The sequence below is a fragment of the Balearica regulorum genome, chromosome 26 (genome assembly GCF_011004875.1).
Source record: "Balearica regulorum gibbericeps isolate bBalReg1 chromosome 26, bBalReg1.pri, whole genome shotgun sequence".
Lineage (NCBI taxonomy): Eukaryota > Metazoa > Chordata > Aves > Gruiformes > Gruidae > Balearica > Balearica regulorum.
In genome coordinates this window covers 6,025,198-6,042,351 of record NC_046209.1, presented here as the reverse complement: position 1 = coordinate 6,042,351, position 17,154 = coordinate 6,025,198, and the positions used below count along the sequence as shown (strand labels likewise).

Here is a 17,154-nt window from a genome sequence, read left to right as displayed (position 1 = left end):
GGCTGGGACTGGCCCCCGCAGGCTGGGGTACTCTCAGGGGTCTGACCTTCCTGCCCATGCCTGGGCTGAGCGTGGGGACGTGGGAGACGGCATCTGTCCCCTCGCCTCACCCCTGCCAGCAGCGGGGGCAAAGTGCAGCCAGGTGGCACCCCCAGCCAGATGCTCCCTCCTGCTTCTGCCAGACACCCCGTCCTGCCCCCCAACCCACAGATCTGTCACCCAACCTCTACCCTGACATCCCAGCGCTCCCTCTAGACCTCCCGGGCACTCCCTCTCCAATGACACCCCCTCAACGCCATCACTCCCCTTAACCACATCATCCCTACCCAGGGGGGTCCCCTCTCCACTCTTCCTGCCAGGCCAGACCCCTTCCCACCGCCCCATCTGCTCCACTGGCCCCCAGCCCCTCCAGCATCCCCCTCTCACAGCCGCTGCACCTAGGGGAGCAGCAGCACAGAGGGGTCCCTGCATCCTGGGAGGCTGCCGGGGATGAGGCGGCCACAGGGCTCCGTGGGGAGAGGCTCACATAAGCGAACATGCAGACAGGACAGGGACATGCCTAGGAAGAGGCCGACACCACGTCTCCAGCACCGGCAGCCAGGGCTCAGGGGTGGGCGAGGGGAAAGGGGACAAGGGGAAGGGATGGGCAGAGCCCTGGGCCCAGGGTGGCTGGGCCAGGCAGTGGGGAGCCAGGGGACACCGCAGGGAGGAGGGTGCTGGGAGATGCCCAGGCTGGTCCCAGCAAGGAGAGCTACTGGCATCATCCAGGTAACTTGGGAAGGGGGACTTGGGGCACAGGGGTGAAGGAGACATGGCTCAAGCCTGGAAACCCCTCACCTCCCCGGCCTGATCCTGGCCAGAGCTGGGAGAGGGGCCCTTGTCACATCACAAGGGTCCCAAATGAGTGCGCGAGGCTTTTATCCAGCCAGGCGCTCCCTGGGAGGGCATCAGAAACAGAGGGTGGCGTTTGAGTCCCCGAAGCCCCAGCTCCCATACCTGCTGGCGTGACGGGGAGCGGGCAGCAGAGCTGCCAGCCGGTCGCTGTGCCAGCGAGCGGGACCAGGACACTGGGGCATCGCCCCCACAAACTGGGGCGCAGCAGCCAGAAAGGACACCACAGGGCCAAGATGCCTGGAGCATCCCAACACTGCTCCTCTGCAAGGTGGTCCGGGGCAGGGAGGGGGGGACCCCGCAGCGGCACAAGGCCGCCCTTGCCGGGACTGGTGTTGGCCTCACCACGGCTGCAAGGACCGACCACAGGACTCTGCGACGGCACACGGCACGCGACGAGGTAGCGACCCACCTATCCGATAGGTCTAGGGACCGCCTGCTCTCAAGGGAAGGCTGGCGGCTGGTCCGCCTGCTCGACTCGGAAGCGGACTCAGCGTCGCTGCGTCCGTTTGCGGCAGAGTCTACGCTACCATAGCGTCTGCCGGGGAGGAGAGGAAGATGATCAGCAAGGTTCCGGGTGCCGCGCCGCCACCACCCGCCATGCCCCGGCATCCCCTGCTGCCGTGGGGATGCCGGCAGGGAGGCTCCGTCCTGGTGGATGCCGGTGAGGAACTGGGCTGTGCTGCAACCGCAGGGACAAAGCGCTGGGCAGGCGTCCCTGCCTGCGGCTCTGCCTACAGCCACATCTGTGTCAGCCAGGCCACATCCCACTAGCTTGGCCTCCAGCAAGGACAGCTGGGCCTTGGGGTCCCAAAGCGCAGCAAGGACAGAGGAGGGCGGTGACCCAAAAAAGCTTGAAAACTTTCCAGTGAGAAGCAAAGGCTTGGGGCCGGCACCGTCCCCCTCTTCCTCGCCGCAGCATCCTTCCCTCTGTCACCCACCGTCCTGGGAGTGCCATCTCTGGCATCACCCCCGGGGACCTGCTGGCCTCTGCCACCTGGCAGGGGGATTGAGAGAGCAGGTCCCGGGGGAAAACTGGCTGCGCCAACGGTACCTGATGGGACGCTGGTCTGAGTAGTCCATCTCGTAGCTCTGCATGGAGTCAGTGTAGGAGTCCCGGGAGCTCTGCTGCTGGTGCCTCATGGGGTACTGGTGGACAGAGGCGTTGGGCTGGGACGTGGTGTAGTACGGTGGCGGGATGCTGTTGCTGGTCTCGCTGCGGTAATCGCTGTCCCGGTCATCCACGGTGCTGTCGGGGTCATCGTCTGCAAGGGGCCGCAGTGAGTGGGACGGTGGATGGCCCCGCAGCCACTGTGGCCAGGGATGCCCCAAATCTGCCCCGCGCCTGGCACTGCCCTGCTATTGCACCACCGTGTCCCCACCACTGTGGGACTGTGCTGGGGAGATGGACCCAGGGAGGAGTGAGGGGCAACCTGCATGTGTTCCCCTCTGCAGAAAGGTTTTGGGGGATGAGGGGAGGGCAGGGGCGGGGAATGGGATATACAGAAGGGGGGAAGAGGAGGACGGGGTGCAGGTACCCTCCCTCTGCCCCACTGATGTCCTGCCACAGAGGCAAACCCCTAGCCGCTCGTTGCCACCAGGGCACGCCGAGGGCACAGAGGCTCACAGTGCCTTGTCCCCAGCAGGCTGTGGGGACAGCCCTGCCCCGGACAGGGCACTCGGTGCCTCCGTCCTCACCCAGCACAGAGCCACAGCGCGAGGCTGCGGGCTGAACCTGAACTCCAGGTCCCCTGAGCCCCAGGCTAGACTATGACACGGCAAAGGGGGATGCACTGGGGACTGCCAGGCTGGGAGGAGAGGAGGGGACAGGATACTTACTCTGCTGTTCTCCCCAGCCAAAATAATTCCAGTTGCCTACAAAAAAAAAAAAAAGGGGGGGGGCAGCAGAGACAATAAGGATGGAGGCAGCTCCAGGGCAGCAGCAGGAGCTGGCTGGGAGGAACCAGCATCTCCCAGGCACGGTGGCACTGAGCTGGAACGGGGACAGTGCCCCAGAACGGGTTGAGAACAGCACCCAGGATGAGCACTGAGCTGTGCCGGGGACAGGGCCTGGGGCTGGGCAATGCAGTACAGTGATGGGAGGGGATGGAGCCTAGGGATGGGCATGGTGGCACTGAAGCACACCAGGGACAGTGCCTGGGCCTGGGCACGGTGACACCAAGCTGGGCTGGGGACACTGTTATGGTGAGGCATGGTGGCACCGAACTACACAGGGGACAGGGCCTGGGGCTGGGCACAGAGACACTGAGCTGTGCTTGGGACAGTGCCAGGCTGTGCATGGCCCTGGTGTGATTACAGAAGGGGAAACTGAGGCAGCACAAACTGAGCTGCCACCTCAAATCCCCCAGACTCCTCTGCCAGCAACCCTACCAAGCAGCCCCCTCACCAGCCTTGCTGTCCCTCGCCCAGGCTCCCCAGGGGACAGTCCTTACCAGCCCCATTGCCTTGCCCCTCCGTGGCCCTGTCCCCTACGGCTCAGCCCCACGGGAGTGCTCACACACTGTGGGGCAGGGAAACAGCAAAGAAACACCAGCAGACATGGGAGGGAGGATGGGATCGGGGACGGGGATAGGGTATGGGGTGAGGTTGAGCCCCACTTGGATTGGGGTCCAACCACCCCAAGGTGGGCACGGAACCCACTCCTACGCAACCCTGCTGTGGGGAGGTGGGGCAATGGGTGGGTCTCACAGTGGGGCAGGGACAGGGCAGCACTTACAGCACTGGGAGCTGTGAACAGGCAGAGGCTTTTCCTGCTCCTCCTGGAAGGCATACTGGGGAGAGACAGGCTGGTGAGGGCTTGCAGCCCCGCTGCTCCCTGCCCAGCCCTCGCCCTGGACCTGGCTCTGCAGTGACTTACATCGTCCTGGTCCCGCATTGCATTGAGCTGCTCCAGCTTCTTGGCCCAATACCTGGCCTCCTCCTCAGGGATATCTGCAAGGGCAAAGACCTCAATTGGTGCACAGACACCACCCTCAAAACAGTCCCCCAGCTTTTGGGGCTACAGGATCAGACCCTCAGCCCCAGCCCCGAGCCCCATGAGCATCCCTAGGGCTGGGGACAAGGAAGGATGCACCCCAGTTTTGGGGTGCCCAGGGATGGTACCCACCCAGCGGCAGCTCGAAGCGGGTGTCGAGGAGGATACGGTGGAAAGTGGGGTCCTTGGTGCCTGAAATCTCGTTGTCGGTCATGATGACTTGGGAGTCGAGTGTGAGCCATTCACCAGGGCCCTCCTGCGGGGCAAAAATGGAGATGAGGAGAGCAGCCAAGGACCCCACTTTCACAGCCCCACAACCCCACGCACGCAGGGTCCGGCCACAAGCAGGGTCCTCTCCAAGCAGGGATGGGGAAGGCTCTGCCCCCACCACCGCCGAAGGACAGCTACACGTCCCTTGGGGTCTGGTGGGGGGATGGACGTGCCCGACTCCCTACCTCATTGGACTGCCGGATGGTCCGGAGGGGGATCCACACTGTCCCCACCATGGTGTCCCAGATGAGCCCCTTGTTCCACACCTCCACCGTCAGGCCCAGGTCAAGCCGGTTGATCTCGCTGGGGAAGGGGGAGAAGTGTCAGGTCACCCCCCCTCCCCAGCAGCCCCTGCCAGGGCCACCCCAGGCTCTGCCTACCCCCTCGGCCTCAGGTTAGCCCCCCAGGGCTGGGGTCAGGGGGAGCAATGGCAGTGGGGGACCTCCCCGTGATGGGGGATATGGTGAAGCAGCAGGGGTGGGGGACGCCGGGGTGGCCCCTGGACACTCACAACATGAAGTCCTGCTCCCAGGAGGGCAGGTTGCCCCGCACCGCGATGGTTGTGCTCTTGACATTTTGTACCTTCAGCGTCACGTAGGTGTTAAACTTCTCTGTGGGAGCAAGCGGAGGGTGAAGTGGCCCCAGTGCCCCCCCACCCCGACCATGCCCTCACCCCCCAGACACCCCCCACTGCCCCCCTCCCATGGGGTCTCCCCACGCCAGCCCTGGCACCCTACCACTGCCAGGGGCGGCTTGGCTGAGATCCTCCCCATGCCATCCAGAGCACCCCCCCTCTGTGTGTGCTCCCCCCCACCACTTGCCAAATGATGCCTCCACAGCTGACGCTGAGCCCGGGGTTCCCTCGCCACCCTTCAGCCCTTCCTCTGATCCTGCCACGTCCAACCGACCCGAGAGCTGAGCCCCAGCCTCGCGCTGGGTGGGGGGGCTGCTTACCTTGGGGCCCGTCGAACTTGGCCTTTTTAACTGTGGGGACAGAGAGGGAGGAGATTCAGTCTGAGCCCCATGCCAGGGGCTGGTGACCCCCACCAGGGTGCCAAGGGGGCAGAAGGACCCCAGGCCCAGCTGCAAGGTGGGGGAAGGAGGTGGGATCCCTCCTGCTGCTGTAAGTAAGTCAGGAGTCCCCAGTGCCGGGCATGAGGGAATGGAATCAGGCATGAACTGGAGATGGGCACCAGAGGGGAGCGCACACCCCTCAAAAAAAATTGCCACTTTGGGACAACTTGAAACATCTCATTGCAACCCCAAATGACCAGCCTTCATCTGCTGAAGGGGCGTTCAATCCCCCTCGCCCCCCTCCTCCCCCCGCTTCTGAGTTCGGATCCATTTGGGGAAACAGATGATGTTACCATACACATCCAGGGGAAAGGGGGGGCTTTGGGGGAACCTCCCCCCAGCTCCAGTCACCACTGTGGGGCACCAGCTCAGCAGCACCAGGGTTCAGGTTCTCACCACCTCCCAAACTGCTGACCCAGATTTCGTACAGGAAACCTGGTGGGGGGAGGCTGTAACCCTCCCGTGCTCCACAACAGCCCCAGGGGTGGTGGGAATGGTCCCCCAACTCCAGCGCAGCACTCCTAAAATGCCCCCCACTGCACCCCAGCCCTGTCCCCCCTCCTGGAGGGGGGGGGGTGGTTCCCATCCTGCCATTGGGGACCCCTCCCAACTGGCTGATTGCATGCAGGGGGGCTGGTTGCATCTGGGAGGGATCCTGCTCAGCACCATAGGAAAAAAATGCTCCTGATTCTGATGGATCCCCTCCCAGCTTGACACCGGTGCTGCGAGCAGGAGGTGTGGGGAGGCTCGTACCTGGGTCTTGCCCACACTGGTGAGGCAAACAGGCAGCTGGGCAAAGCCAGGTACCAACGCTGCCGATACCAGGTGGGGGGGTGAGGTGTGTCCTCGGGGTTCACATGAGGGGACCAGGCCGGGAGGGGATGACACAGCACCCGGAGAACGGTTAAATGACGCGGGTGCCAGCAGGTGGCAACGGGTGCCAGCAGGACCAACGTGACTGAGGAGGGATGAAAATAGCCATCGTGATATCAAAGGTAATTTGATTTCAGAGATGTGCCACTCGCCAGCCGCTTATCACTCGCCACCAGCGCTGGAGGGGCCGGGAGGCTGCCGCTGGCTCCACATGCCCGGCAGGGTTCAGAGGAGATGATACGGCACAAGCAGCTCCATCTGGCCCCGGGGTACCTCTGGGGAAACTGAGGCAGGGGAGGGAATCATTGGCTGAGCCTCAGCACACCGCTCAGAAAATAATTGGGGATCCTTTGGCTCAGCTACTTGCCCTGTGCTGCCGAGAGGGTCACGCATTGGGCAGCTCTTTGCAGTGACTTTGCCCAAAGGAAGGTTGCCAGCTGCGTCACTGGCAGCTGTGTTCCCAGGGAATCACAGGACTCCAGGAGCTGTGGCTTCACTGCAGGATGGGGAGTTGGTTGGAGGCCAGCCAGGAGGCTCTGGGATCCCAAACATCCCCTAGCGTCGCCAGGTTGGGAGCGCAGGGGACTGCATGGGGATGGCCGGCATCATTGCGTATTATAATATTATATTATATACTTATAATATATATTGTACATTATTATGCACTATTATACTATAATACAGCATTTGGTAGGAGGATCTGCCTGTAGCACATACTCGGAGCTGCACCGGGGCCCCCAGTGTCGGAGCTTGCCCTTGCCCCAGACCCAGACACACCAGCCGGGGCCAACCGCTCTCCACCAGCCGCTGCCTCCGAAATGGGAGAGCAGAGGAAGGAAAAGCTCCAAAAATACCCGAGCTGACAGGAACAATTACCCAGGGAACACGTGGCTCTCCTGGCTGTCATCTACTGCCGGGGAGAAGTCCTGCTGCCACCATCTGCAGCTGACGGCTCTGAGCAGGCTGTGCCACCCTCCCACCCACCAGCGGGTCCCCGAGTGCCACCCTTGGGTTAAATTCAAGCTGATCCCCCAGACAAGGAGCTGGGGACAGTGGGAGCCCCACGGGAGCTGGGTACCCCCACAGCAGGCTAGAAGACCCAAGGGCTGGGGTAATCAGCCTGCTCTCGGGGGGTGTTGGCCAGTTGGGGAAACTGAGGCAGGAGGCGGCTGGCGGGGATCGGACTGGCAATGACGTAAAAACCAGGCTGGGCTGTAGACATCCCACAAGAGGCCTGTCTGTCCATCCCTCTGTCCATCCACCCATCCCTCTGTCCATCTATCCCTCTGTCTGTCCATCCATTCACCTGTCTGTCCATCCACCCATGTCTCTGTCCACCCATCCTTTGACCATCCATGCACTCACCTGTCTCTCCATCCACCCTCTCCCTCCCTCCGTCCGTCCGTCCATCCATCCATCCCCATCCTCTCCCACTGTCCACCCACCCCTCTGTCCGTCCATCCACCCACCCCTCTGTCTACCTGCTCGCCTCTCCCCACCCCTCCATCCATCTGTCGATCTGTCTCTCCATCTGTCTCTCCGGATTCCCATCCACCCGCCCGTCCATCTGTCCGTCTGCCTCGCACCACTTCAGACACCCCCCGCCCCGGCCACGCACCCCTGTCCCCGCTCACCCCACACCTCCCAGCGCCAATCCAGTGCCTGTCACCCAGGTGCACACACACCCCCCCCCAGCACGAAGCCCTTGGGGGGGCTGCCCGTGGTTGCAGCCCCCTGGGAGGGGCAGGGGAAGGCTGGGGGAGGCTCTGGGGTGCCACCTCCGCCCCTGGGACCCCAAAAATAGGGTGACAAAAATAGCTGCCCCCAGAGAGCAGTGACAGGGCAGCGGGGGAAGCCCGAACCCACCAGCAGCTGTTTCTTACCATCCGCCCCCGGCTTCACCGAGGGTGTCACCACGTGTGACAGTCCCTCAAACGGGTGTAAAGACATGGCCCTCCCCCTGCCAGAGGGGGGGACCCCAAATCTGGGGCTGGCTGGTGCCCAGCTGGGGGGCACACAGAGGCACAGCTCCCTGCACGCCGTCATGGCACTGCCACGGGAGAGGGCTGTGACAGCACCTCGGGGACAAGGACAATTTGGGGGGGGGGGAAGCACACCCCCACACACTCTGCTGAGCTCAGGCAGCAGTGTGGGAGCCCCCATTTTTCTCCTGATTTCCCCCAGGGAGGGGACACTGATGGGGCAACACCCCGTTCCCCACCTTGTCCCTAACTGCCACTCTGCCACCTCTGTCCCACGACCCCCGGGACACACAGGTGCCACCCCCTCCCCATCGGGGTGCCGCAGGGCCTGGGGTGGGGGGAAAGGGACCCTCCTGGACTTCCCCCCCCCCCCCCGCCGAGACTGAGCACTCAATCCAGAGTAACCACCAGCGAGGCTGAGCCCAAGACTGCAGGGTTCATCTGTGCACTGAGTTGGGAAGGTCTCAGTGCGCTGGTGTGCGGCAATCCCCTACCTGCACGCTCCTCCCAGTCCCTCCAGTATGGGGTGACCAGCACCCCTAACTGGGCCCCTGCCAGCACCAGACCACCCCGCTCCTGCCCTGATCCCCCCTGCCCCCAGCTGCCCACAACCCCTCCAGCAGCATCAACATGCCCAAGGTGGGGCAACGCCTGCACGGACATAGGGGGGGGGGGGGGGGGGGGCGGTGCTGGGAGTGTAATTTGGGGGAGCATTTAGGGGGTTGCGGGGGGGACAAGCAAAAATAGGGGGATTTGGGGGCATATGGGGTTTGTTTGGGGGGACTGGGAATGTGGAGGTTCTTGGAGACAGATGATGCTTGGGAGCGGGGGGGGGTGTTTGGGGTGGGGGGTGCCTGGGGCGTTGGGAATCGGGGGGCCTGGGGATAGATGTGGGGTGTTGGGGGGGTACGTCTGGGGCGTGTTTAGGATGGGGGGTGTTTGGGAATGAGGGGGGCTGTGTCTGTAGGGTGGGCGTGCTTGAGGATAGTTGCCGGGGGGGGTGTGTGTGCTTGGGGTGGGGGGGGATTTGGGGAGACATGGGAGGGTGAGGGTGGACGGGTGGGGGTGGGCACGTGCGGGGTCTGCTTTTGGGGGGGGTGAGGAGAGATGCGGGGGGGGCGGGAGGCGGAAGAAGGTGGCTCCGGGGGAGGACGGGGGGGGCGGGAAGGCGGAGGGGGATAGACGGGAGAGGTGGAGTAGGAGGCGCGGGGGGAGCCCCCTCGGCGGGGAGGGATTTTGGGGGGGGAGGGGGGGACACACGACACCCCGACGAGCGGGGTGAGCTCACACACCCCACCCCCCCTCCCCTTCCCCACCCCCACTTTCGGGCCCGGCGCCGCGCGCGCGCCCCCGCCGGTTCATTCATAAATCCACGCGCCGTTTTTTGTGAATGGAGCTGTTCTCACGACCCCCCCCTCCATCTCCACCGGGCACCGGGGCTCCCGGTGCCCGGTGGAGATGGAGGGGGGGGTGGCGGGGGCAGGGGGGGGCCTCGCTGCCCCGGTAGGGCAGGGGACGAGGCCCCCTCCCCGCCCCCCTCCCCGTGCACGGGGGCTCCCGTCTCTATCCCCCCCCCCCCCGTTCCCGCGTCGCGTCCCCTTCTCCCCCCGGTACCTCCAACGCAGAGCAGCGACATGGTCCTGATCCCGGGGGCGGTACCGGAGGCGCGGGGGAGAGGGGGGGGCGGGGGGGGGGGGGCAGCCGCTCGCCGCCGCCGCCGCCGTTACCGCCGCCGCCGCCCCGGGTGACTATCGGGCGGCCATCTTGCTTCAGCACCGGGGACAGCTCCTGACGTCAGCCCCGCCGCCCCCGCCTTAAAGGAGCCGGCGGGCACCGCCCCCCCTCCACCGCCCCCGAGGGGTTTGGGGTTGGGGTTTTGGGGGGGTGGGGGGGAAGCCCTGTTCCGTGCAGACCCGAGGGTGGCTGTCCTGAACGTACGGATCCCGAGGGGGTGCTGCTCGTACGGTGCCGGGAGGGTCTGTCACATCCGCATTGCCCGGGGGGGGGGGGGTGGTCCTGCCCCAATTCGGGGGGGGGGGGGGGGGGTGGTGCTGTCCTATCCACATTGCTCCGAGCGGGGGCAAATCCGTCCTGCCCACATTGCGGCGGGGGAAGGGGGGCTGTCTGGCTTGTACAGCTCTGGGGGGTCTGTCGTGTTCCCTGGGGGAGGGGGGTGTCGTCTGGTTGTGCGGCCCCGGGGGGGGAGGGGGGTGTCTCTGTCCTGCCTGCATAGCCCCAACAGGTGGGATGATTTCGGGGTGCAGCGTTTACCCCATCTCGGGGGCAGGCACAGAGGGAGCTCGCAGCTCCTGGGGGCAGGAGGCAGCGGTGTGCTGTGCCCTGTTCAGAGATGGGTCTAGAGAGGTGGGGGAAAGCTGTCATCGTCCCCCCCCAAGAGGGTCCCCTCTCTCCTCTCCACCTCCAAATGTCACGTCCCAAAGAGATGCTCCGTTCTGGGCACGGTGATCCTGGCTTAGAGGCTGGAGAAGCTGCCATGGCCCCAGGGAGGCACCAGCGCCCTGGCTCCAGACGCTGACCCTCGTGGGAGGGGTCCCATGTGGGGGTTAAAGCAGAGCCCCCAACTGCCCCAGCTGGGGACGTGAGCCCAGGTGATGGACTCACTCTTCCATCTCACTGCTCCCTGTGCCTCCGCAGCGTGAGCAAGGGTGGCCCCACACTGCTCCCACGGGATCGTCGTGTCTTGCAGAGACCAGCAGGAGGTGGGGTCAAGGACCACAGGGAACAAAAATATGCAAAGGGAAACTGAGGCACGCGGTAGTGAGGGAATGTGTGCAGGGCCCTGTGGGACCTGAGTGGCCTCGTCTGATCTTGTATGCTGGCCCCGATCACTACTGCATGGCCCCAGCAGGGCCTGACCCCCCGCCAGGGAAGAGCTGTAGGCCAGCGGAGGACTGGGGTCACTGGTGGCAGCAGCAGGAGGCACGAAGGATGGACATCCATGTGTGCCAGCACACGCACAGGCATACCCACCCCAGCGTGTGTGTGGAGACCGAGCACACAGAGGCGTCCCCACACACACCTACATGTGCACACACATCCACAGCAGCACATGTATGTGCACGCCCACGCCCTCAGCCACGTGCAAGTACCCACACAAATGTGCGCACTGACACACACACACACACACACCCCCACCCTGAGGTGGCAGTGCAGGCAGCGGGGACGCGCAGGGAGCCAGCTGGGGAGCGGTACAGCTCCAGGGATGGGGCCCCCAGGCATGGGCAGGAGGCAATGGGGGATGCCCCGGGAGGTGATGCAGGGAGCTCCAGAGGTAGGCAGAGCCCTGCCTGCCAGGGAAACCGAAGCATGGAGACCTGCGCTTTGCGCCGACAGATCCATGATGAAGCAGAGGAGACAGGATCGTCCTGGGCAGTGCAGAGATGCTGAGGCAGTCCTGTCCCAGGCCCACCCCGGCTGGAACAGCTGGCTCAGCCCCGTCCCCGTGTTTGGTCCCCTGGCGCTCTGCTTCCCGGCAGCTCTGCCCCAGGGAAGGCAGAGCCGGCCCACGCCAGGGTGGGTGCCAACGCCTGGCATGGCAGCCAGCAGTGCGACTACCTCCCCCCACCCCCTCTCGGGGGGCTCACTGCCCTTCTGCCCTCCATTGGCACATAAAAAGCACTTCCAAACTCCCATAAAATCAGGGTGATGCCCATGATGATGGACCAGCTCTGCTAAACCAGGCTGGCTGCATAGTACCCCCTCAGCCCTGGCAGCATCCCATTTCCCATGGTGCCCCCCCCGCCATCTCCACCATCCTGGCAGGGCTGCAGTGCCCGCAAGAGGTGCAGGGTCCCTCCAGATCCTGCCAGGACCCTTTCCCACAGCCAGGGATGTGCCAGGCCCTTCCAAACTCCACCGAGGTCTCTCCAGCCTCCGATGTGTTTTTGGGTGCTGTCTTGTGGCATCTCCTCCCTGCTTCTGCCAGTGTTGCAGCTGCAGGGCAGGACAGCCCTGCCTCGAGCAGGACGCGTCTCCTCTGCTTACAGTCTGCACGTCACCTGCACGTACTGACACGCGCGCATGCCACACCACGCATATCCACACAAACACACAAACACACCTGCGAGTGTGCACACATTATCACATGCATGCAGGCACACGCCGCTTTAAAACCATCCTTTTCAAGACAAACAGCAATTCTTAAACAGGAAGACTTTCCTCCTTCAGCGCAGTCCATCTGCCCTCACCTCTGCCGAGGGGCCTGCACCCGCTGCTGCCCAGTGCCACCCTCCAGCACCCTCGCCCCAAAAATCTCCCTTCCAGCCCTGGCACCCAACGCTGAGCTGCTCCCATGGCTCACCTTTGGGGTTGTGTTCTGCCCCAAGCCCTCGTTTGGATGAAAACAAGTCTCATCGAAAGGAGAAATGTTCATGAAAAGCTCCTAAGTTCTTTCCCCAAAAAAATCCTAGCTTTTGATCAAAAATAAGGGTAAAAAATTTGTATTCGGAAAAAAAAAAGTCAGAAAGTAATCTCCAGGCCTTGAAATTAATTATTTCCAGGAGCCGAACACCTGCAACCTGCCTCTCACACTGTTTCCCTCCCTACACGGCCATTTCCCTCATCCCCAAATCCTTCTGCACTGTGTCCGCAGTGGTGCCCACACCCCCTGCCACCCCAGCCGTTCCCAAAAGCCTCTTGTTTAAATATCCCCGAATGTCATCAAATCCCCAGCTCAGCATAAAACCAGCTTCTCCTGTGATTCCTGGGGTTTCAAACCCCCAAAACCCCAAACCTCCACAATCCTCTCATCCTCCCAGCAAAACCCTGGGTCTCACCTGCCTGCTGCCAGCATCACCGATGGGTCACCGGGCTCCAGGGATGTCCCAGGGAGCTGCTGCATCTCCTGGCAGAGCTGCAGAGAGGAGCCTGGAGCAGCCAGGCTCTGCCAGCACGTTGGCTGGGCAGTTAGGCAGGGTTGGAAAACCAGTGGGCAGCAGGCAGGAGGGCAGGCAGGTGGCAAGGGGGAAGGCAGGGCACCCAGCAGGTTTGTCCCAGCGGGCAGGGCCAGGAAGGACCCAGCTGTGGCTGAGGATAATGAAGCCATAAGCAGCGGTTCAACCACACACAGAAGAGGTGATCAGCACGCAACTCCCAAAACCTGAGCGAAATTGTAATTACTGGGAGGACAGATACTAAATCCATCTAACTTGCTGGTGACATGGACAAGTGAGAGCCCTGAGCACTTGCTGGAGGTTGGGGTTCCCCCGTGACAGAGCCCCAAGTCCAGGAAAGCTCATTCCTGAGTGGGGACCGGGCGACAGGCTCAGGGGAAGGGGCCAGGCATGACCCCAGCTGGGATCCTCTGGGGATCCCTGCAGCACGTGGGGCCCAAAGGACGTCACCCCCCCCCCCCCCAGGAGCCTCCAACATCCTTGGGGCCAGGTCACGCTGGGACTAAGCCAGGGCAATCGGGCTGTGGCTCCCCGGCCGGGACCTGCGATTGCTTTTCCCCAGTGACAGGATCCTGCCAGCACACTGTGAGCAGAGATCAGCCCTCACAAGCCCTGCCGGTCCCCAGCCCCCCGGTCCCTCGGATGAGACTCCCACACCCCCCCCCTTCGTCCCTGAGATATGAGAGCCAGAGGGGAGCAGGGCCCCCCCCCCCCGCCCCGGCTGAGCACGCTGCGCTCGGTGTACGTGTGTTGGGAGGATGCAGGCAGGCAGCGCTGGAAGGGGCGGCGTGGGAGTCCGTCAGCCACGCAGGGACGTGTCTGTGCAGCTGTCCGGTTTTGAGCGTCCCTGCCACGGGGGCTCGTGGGGTGTAGGTGGTACCTGCAGCAGCCCCTTCCCTGGGAAGACAAAGTCGAAGCAACTCCAAAATCCTCAGAAACCCCGCGGATTCCTTTGTCTTCCCACACCCCCTGGGACCCTCCATCCCCCCTGACGTGGGTGCTGCCCCGCAGGCGTGCCCAGCCAGCCGCTGGCACAGCCGCTGCAGTGCAGTGACCACCCACCAGCCCAACCAAGAGCGTCCGACCTGCCTCCCTCGGGGGCAGCCCAGACAGCTCCTTGACGGGGATTTTTCCTTGCCTCCATCCCAGCTGCTTTTTCCCAAGTGCCTTCCGGGCTTGGGGGCTCCTCTGAGTGCTTTTTGGGGGAAAAAGGGTCTGTGATGGCACCAGGAGCCGGGCGTCACGCCCGGTACCTCCTGGAGTAACTGGGTGGGAATGGAGGCGCTGGGCACGGCGGCAGCACCGGCGGCCGAGGGCTCGGTGAAGTGGCAGCTGTGCTACGACACGAGAGCGAAGACATGGTGGATGGTGAGTGGGTGCGGCCCGGTTGGGGAGTCGCAGTCAGGTCTCGGCCACTTGATTTTGGAGTGGGGAGCCCAGTCGCGGGACAAGAGCAGGACTTTCGGCCAAGGATGCAGGGGTTATGCTGTAGTCCTGGCTGGGACCAAGGGGGAGGAATGTTGAGGTGCAATCCACTCGCCGATGCTCATTTGGTCAGGAGGTTTCTCTGCGTCAGCGGTTTGGCTTTCTGTTCCTTCCTGCTGACCTTGGCCTTGCCCCGGGTCCTGGCCAGGCCTGGGGCTCACTCCAGGTACTTTGCTTCCATGAGTGTTTTTTGGACAAAATTTTGCTGCCAGCAGGGAACAGCATCTCCCCGCTCGGCCATGACGGTCTCTGCTGGCGAGTCAGCTGCAGCCAACCTCTGCCAGCCCCTGTCCTTGGGATGGTGCCTGCAAGAGGACGCGGGTGTCTGTCTGTCCATACCCCAGCGCCTGCTCTGCCTCAAGGCAGGGGCTAGGGATTGCCTTAAGCTGGACGTAAGGCAGGTTTGAGCACAGCCCTGGCTGGTTTCGGGAAGGAGAGGAATCCTTCCACAGCTTTGCAGCAAGAGGTTGAGCCAAGGTTTCTGCCCAGGCATTTGCAGCGGCCCCCAAGCACCCCTCTCCCTTCGCAAGGGACCCTGCAGCTCTCCGGGCTGGTAGCTGGGATCTCTGGGAAGCAGATGGGCTGGGCGGATTCCTCCCAGGAAGCACCAGCCGCTGCTACTGCAGCAGCTCAGGCTTGGGAGGGAAGCCTAAAAGCCCCCAGTGCCACGGGGCCGGGGGGGGTCAGGCAGGGGGACACTCGGGTGTCCCCATCCCCGTGGCAGGGATGGCACCCAGGGTCGCGCCAGCTCCACCGGGGTTTGGGCGCAGAGGGCAGGCACAGAGTGGGAGACCAGATCCTGCCCCGCGGGCCCTGCCGTGGGTGGCTGCGGCTTCCAGGGCAAGAGGCTGGGCCAGTATCAAAGGGCTGTAGGTGGAGGGCACTGGCTTGTCGGCCCCCCCGGCAGCCCCCTACGCTGTGGTGGGAACGCGGTGCCCCTTCATTCAGGAGAACCCACGCGGCCCCGGCGGCCACGCGGCCCCAGCAGCCGCCACAAACAGAGCTGGGGCTTCAGAGCAAGAAAATTGGGCCTTTGAGGCAGCCCCCGCAGCCCTGCAGCCTCGTGCCACCTCCGGCCGCGGCCACCAGCGTGGGGGAGCCGGGTCATGCCGGGACACGGGGGCGGTGGGTGACGCTTGGCAGGCCGGAAGACGGGCTGGCAGGAGCCCAGGGACGCTGGGCAGGGGGGGTCAGGGCGGCCCCGCTGCTGGGTGCCCTGTGGTGCATCCATGTGTGCCGGCTCTCACACAGATGGGTGGTGCCGCTCGCCACAGCGCTCACAGGGTTTGGGAGGGGACAGTGGGCACACGAGGAGGTGAGCGAACACAAATGGGATCCCAAATCCTGAATAAGACTGGTCCTTGCAGATCCCTCAGCCCACATTTCCCACCAAGGGGACAAGCACGTCAGCTGCCTGCTTTTACCCCCCAAAATATTTTGAGACTCCACCTCCTGCGCCCGCACCCCTGGCAGCAGGTGCTGGCAGCCCCCAGGACTGTCTGTCCTCATGCTAGGAGCAGCAGCCTTCGGAAAAAAAAAAAAAACAAAAAAACCCAACCCCACTGTTTTGCTGAATCAGGGCTGAGTGGAGATGCTTTCACTGAGGATGAAACACGTGGGATGCTGCAGCCTCTCCCTGGCTCCCATTTGGGGATCTCTGGCTGGGAAAGTGCCCTGGCAAAGGTTGGAGCATCCCGGGAGCCAGTCCACTGTCAACACACACTCCTGGCACTGATTCTGCTCCGCGGCCACTCACCACCACATCCTGCCCAGCTGGGTGGTACCAGCCAGTCGCAAGCCCCCCGAGATGGGGGGGCGGGGGTGTGTGTCTCCCTGCCGCTTGTTGCATTTTGCGTTACCTGTATAAAACAGGAGCAAAGGTTGGAGCTGACCCAGAGGAACACACCCGGCACCCAGGCTTTTTGCATCAGCCCCTCCCAGCCCACTCAGCTCCCAGTGCGCATCCATCAGGTGAAGGACACGCGATAGATTGACCAATGGAGAAAAAAATTAATCAGGCTGTAGGTAGCTATGAATTACACGGCTAAAAATACCTCTGCGGTGTCTCTTGATGAGACATCCCTGAGCAAAGCACCAAGGAGCCCGAATGTCTGATGACACCCCATCCATCACCCCCTCTGATCGCGGGGCTGGAGCGAGCGTCTGCACACGAGCGTTTCACGGGCTCGGCTGGCTTTGGCACAGCCGATTTACTGCTGAGCCCAGGCAGGGATGCAGCGGGCCCATCAGTCAATGCTAGCACACAAGACCCTGAGTCAGCAGGTATTGAGCGCAGGGTGAGCCATCCATCTCGGGGAAGTTCAGCTGCCTCAGGAGAAAGGGAGGAAACCTGCTCGCCAGCATCGTGCACTGGGGACTGCTGTGGCAGTGGGTTTGCAGACTGGTACTGCACTGCTGCAGTGACGGCGAGATGTGCCCGGCACTGCCCCGGGCCGGTGCAGCCACCCGCAGCACTAGCCCCTGGCAGCATGTCGGCACCGTCCCTTCCAGCGGCAAAGGGGGCTGGGACAGTCGCCGGTGGGTGAAACTGGGATCCTGCACCCCTCGCCACAGCCTGTGCCCCGGGGGGGCCGGGGAGGATGGGGGGGCAGGGAGGTGAAGGGGCATCCAGGCAGCATCGCAGCATCCAACGTCATCAGACCCTTCCCTC

The 17,154-nt window shown here is 63.6% G+C and overlaps 1 protein-coding gene across 6 annotated transcripts in view; it reads right to left on the bottom strand.

The window, feature by feature from the left end:
- UNC13A (unc-13 homolog A) overlaps window positions 1-9,881 on the bottom strand; it is a 37,386-nt gene extending 27,505 nt beyond the window's left edge. For 4 of the 6 annotated variants that reach the window (XM_075776563.1, XM_075776565.1, XM_075776564.1 and 1 more), the window contains exons 1-10: window positions 9,700-9,881; window positions 5,111-5,140; window positions 4,668-4,767; window positions 4,342-4,459; window positions 4,019-4,142; window positions 3,770-3,843; window positions 3,629-3,683; window positions 2,731-2,766; window positions 1,946-2,156; window positions 1,304-1,429 (exon numbers count right to left, since the gene is read on the bottom strand). In XM_075776563.1, coding sequence (XP_075632678.1) covers window positions 1,304-1,429; window positions 1,946-2,156; window positions 2,731-2,766; window positions 3,629-3,683; window positions 3,770-3,843; window positions 4,019-4,142; window positions 4,342-4,459; window positions 4,668-4,767; window positions 5,111-5,140; window positions 9,700-9,721 — 896 coding nt within the window. In that variant the 5' untranslated portion in view covers window positions 9,722-9,881. The remainder of the gene's footprint in view (window positions 1-1,303; window positions 1,430-1,945; window positions 2,157-2,730; window positions 2,767-3,628; window positions 3,684-3,769; window positions 3,844-4,018; window positions 4,143-4,341; window positions 4,460-4,667; window positions 4,768-5,110; window positions 5,141-9,699) is intronic. The other 2 variants (XM_075776567.1, XM_075776568.1) reach the window with 2 other exon arrangements.
- Between the last annotated feature and the right edge of the window lie 7,273 nt (window positions 9,882-17,154).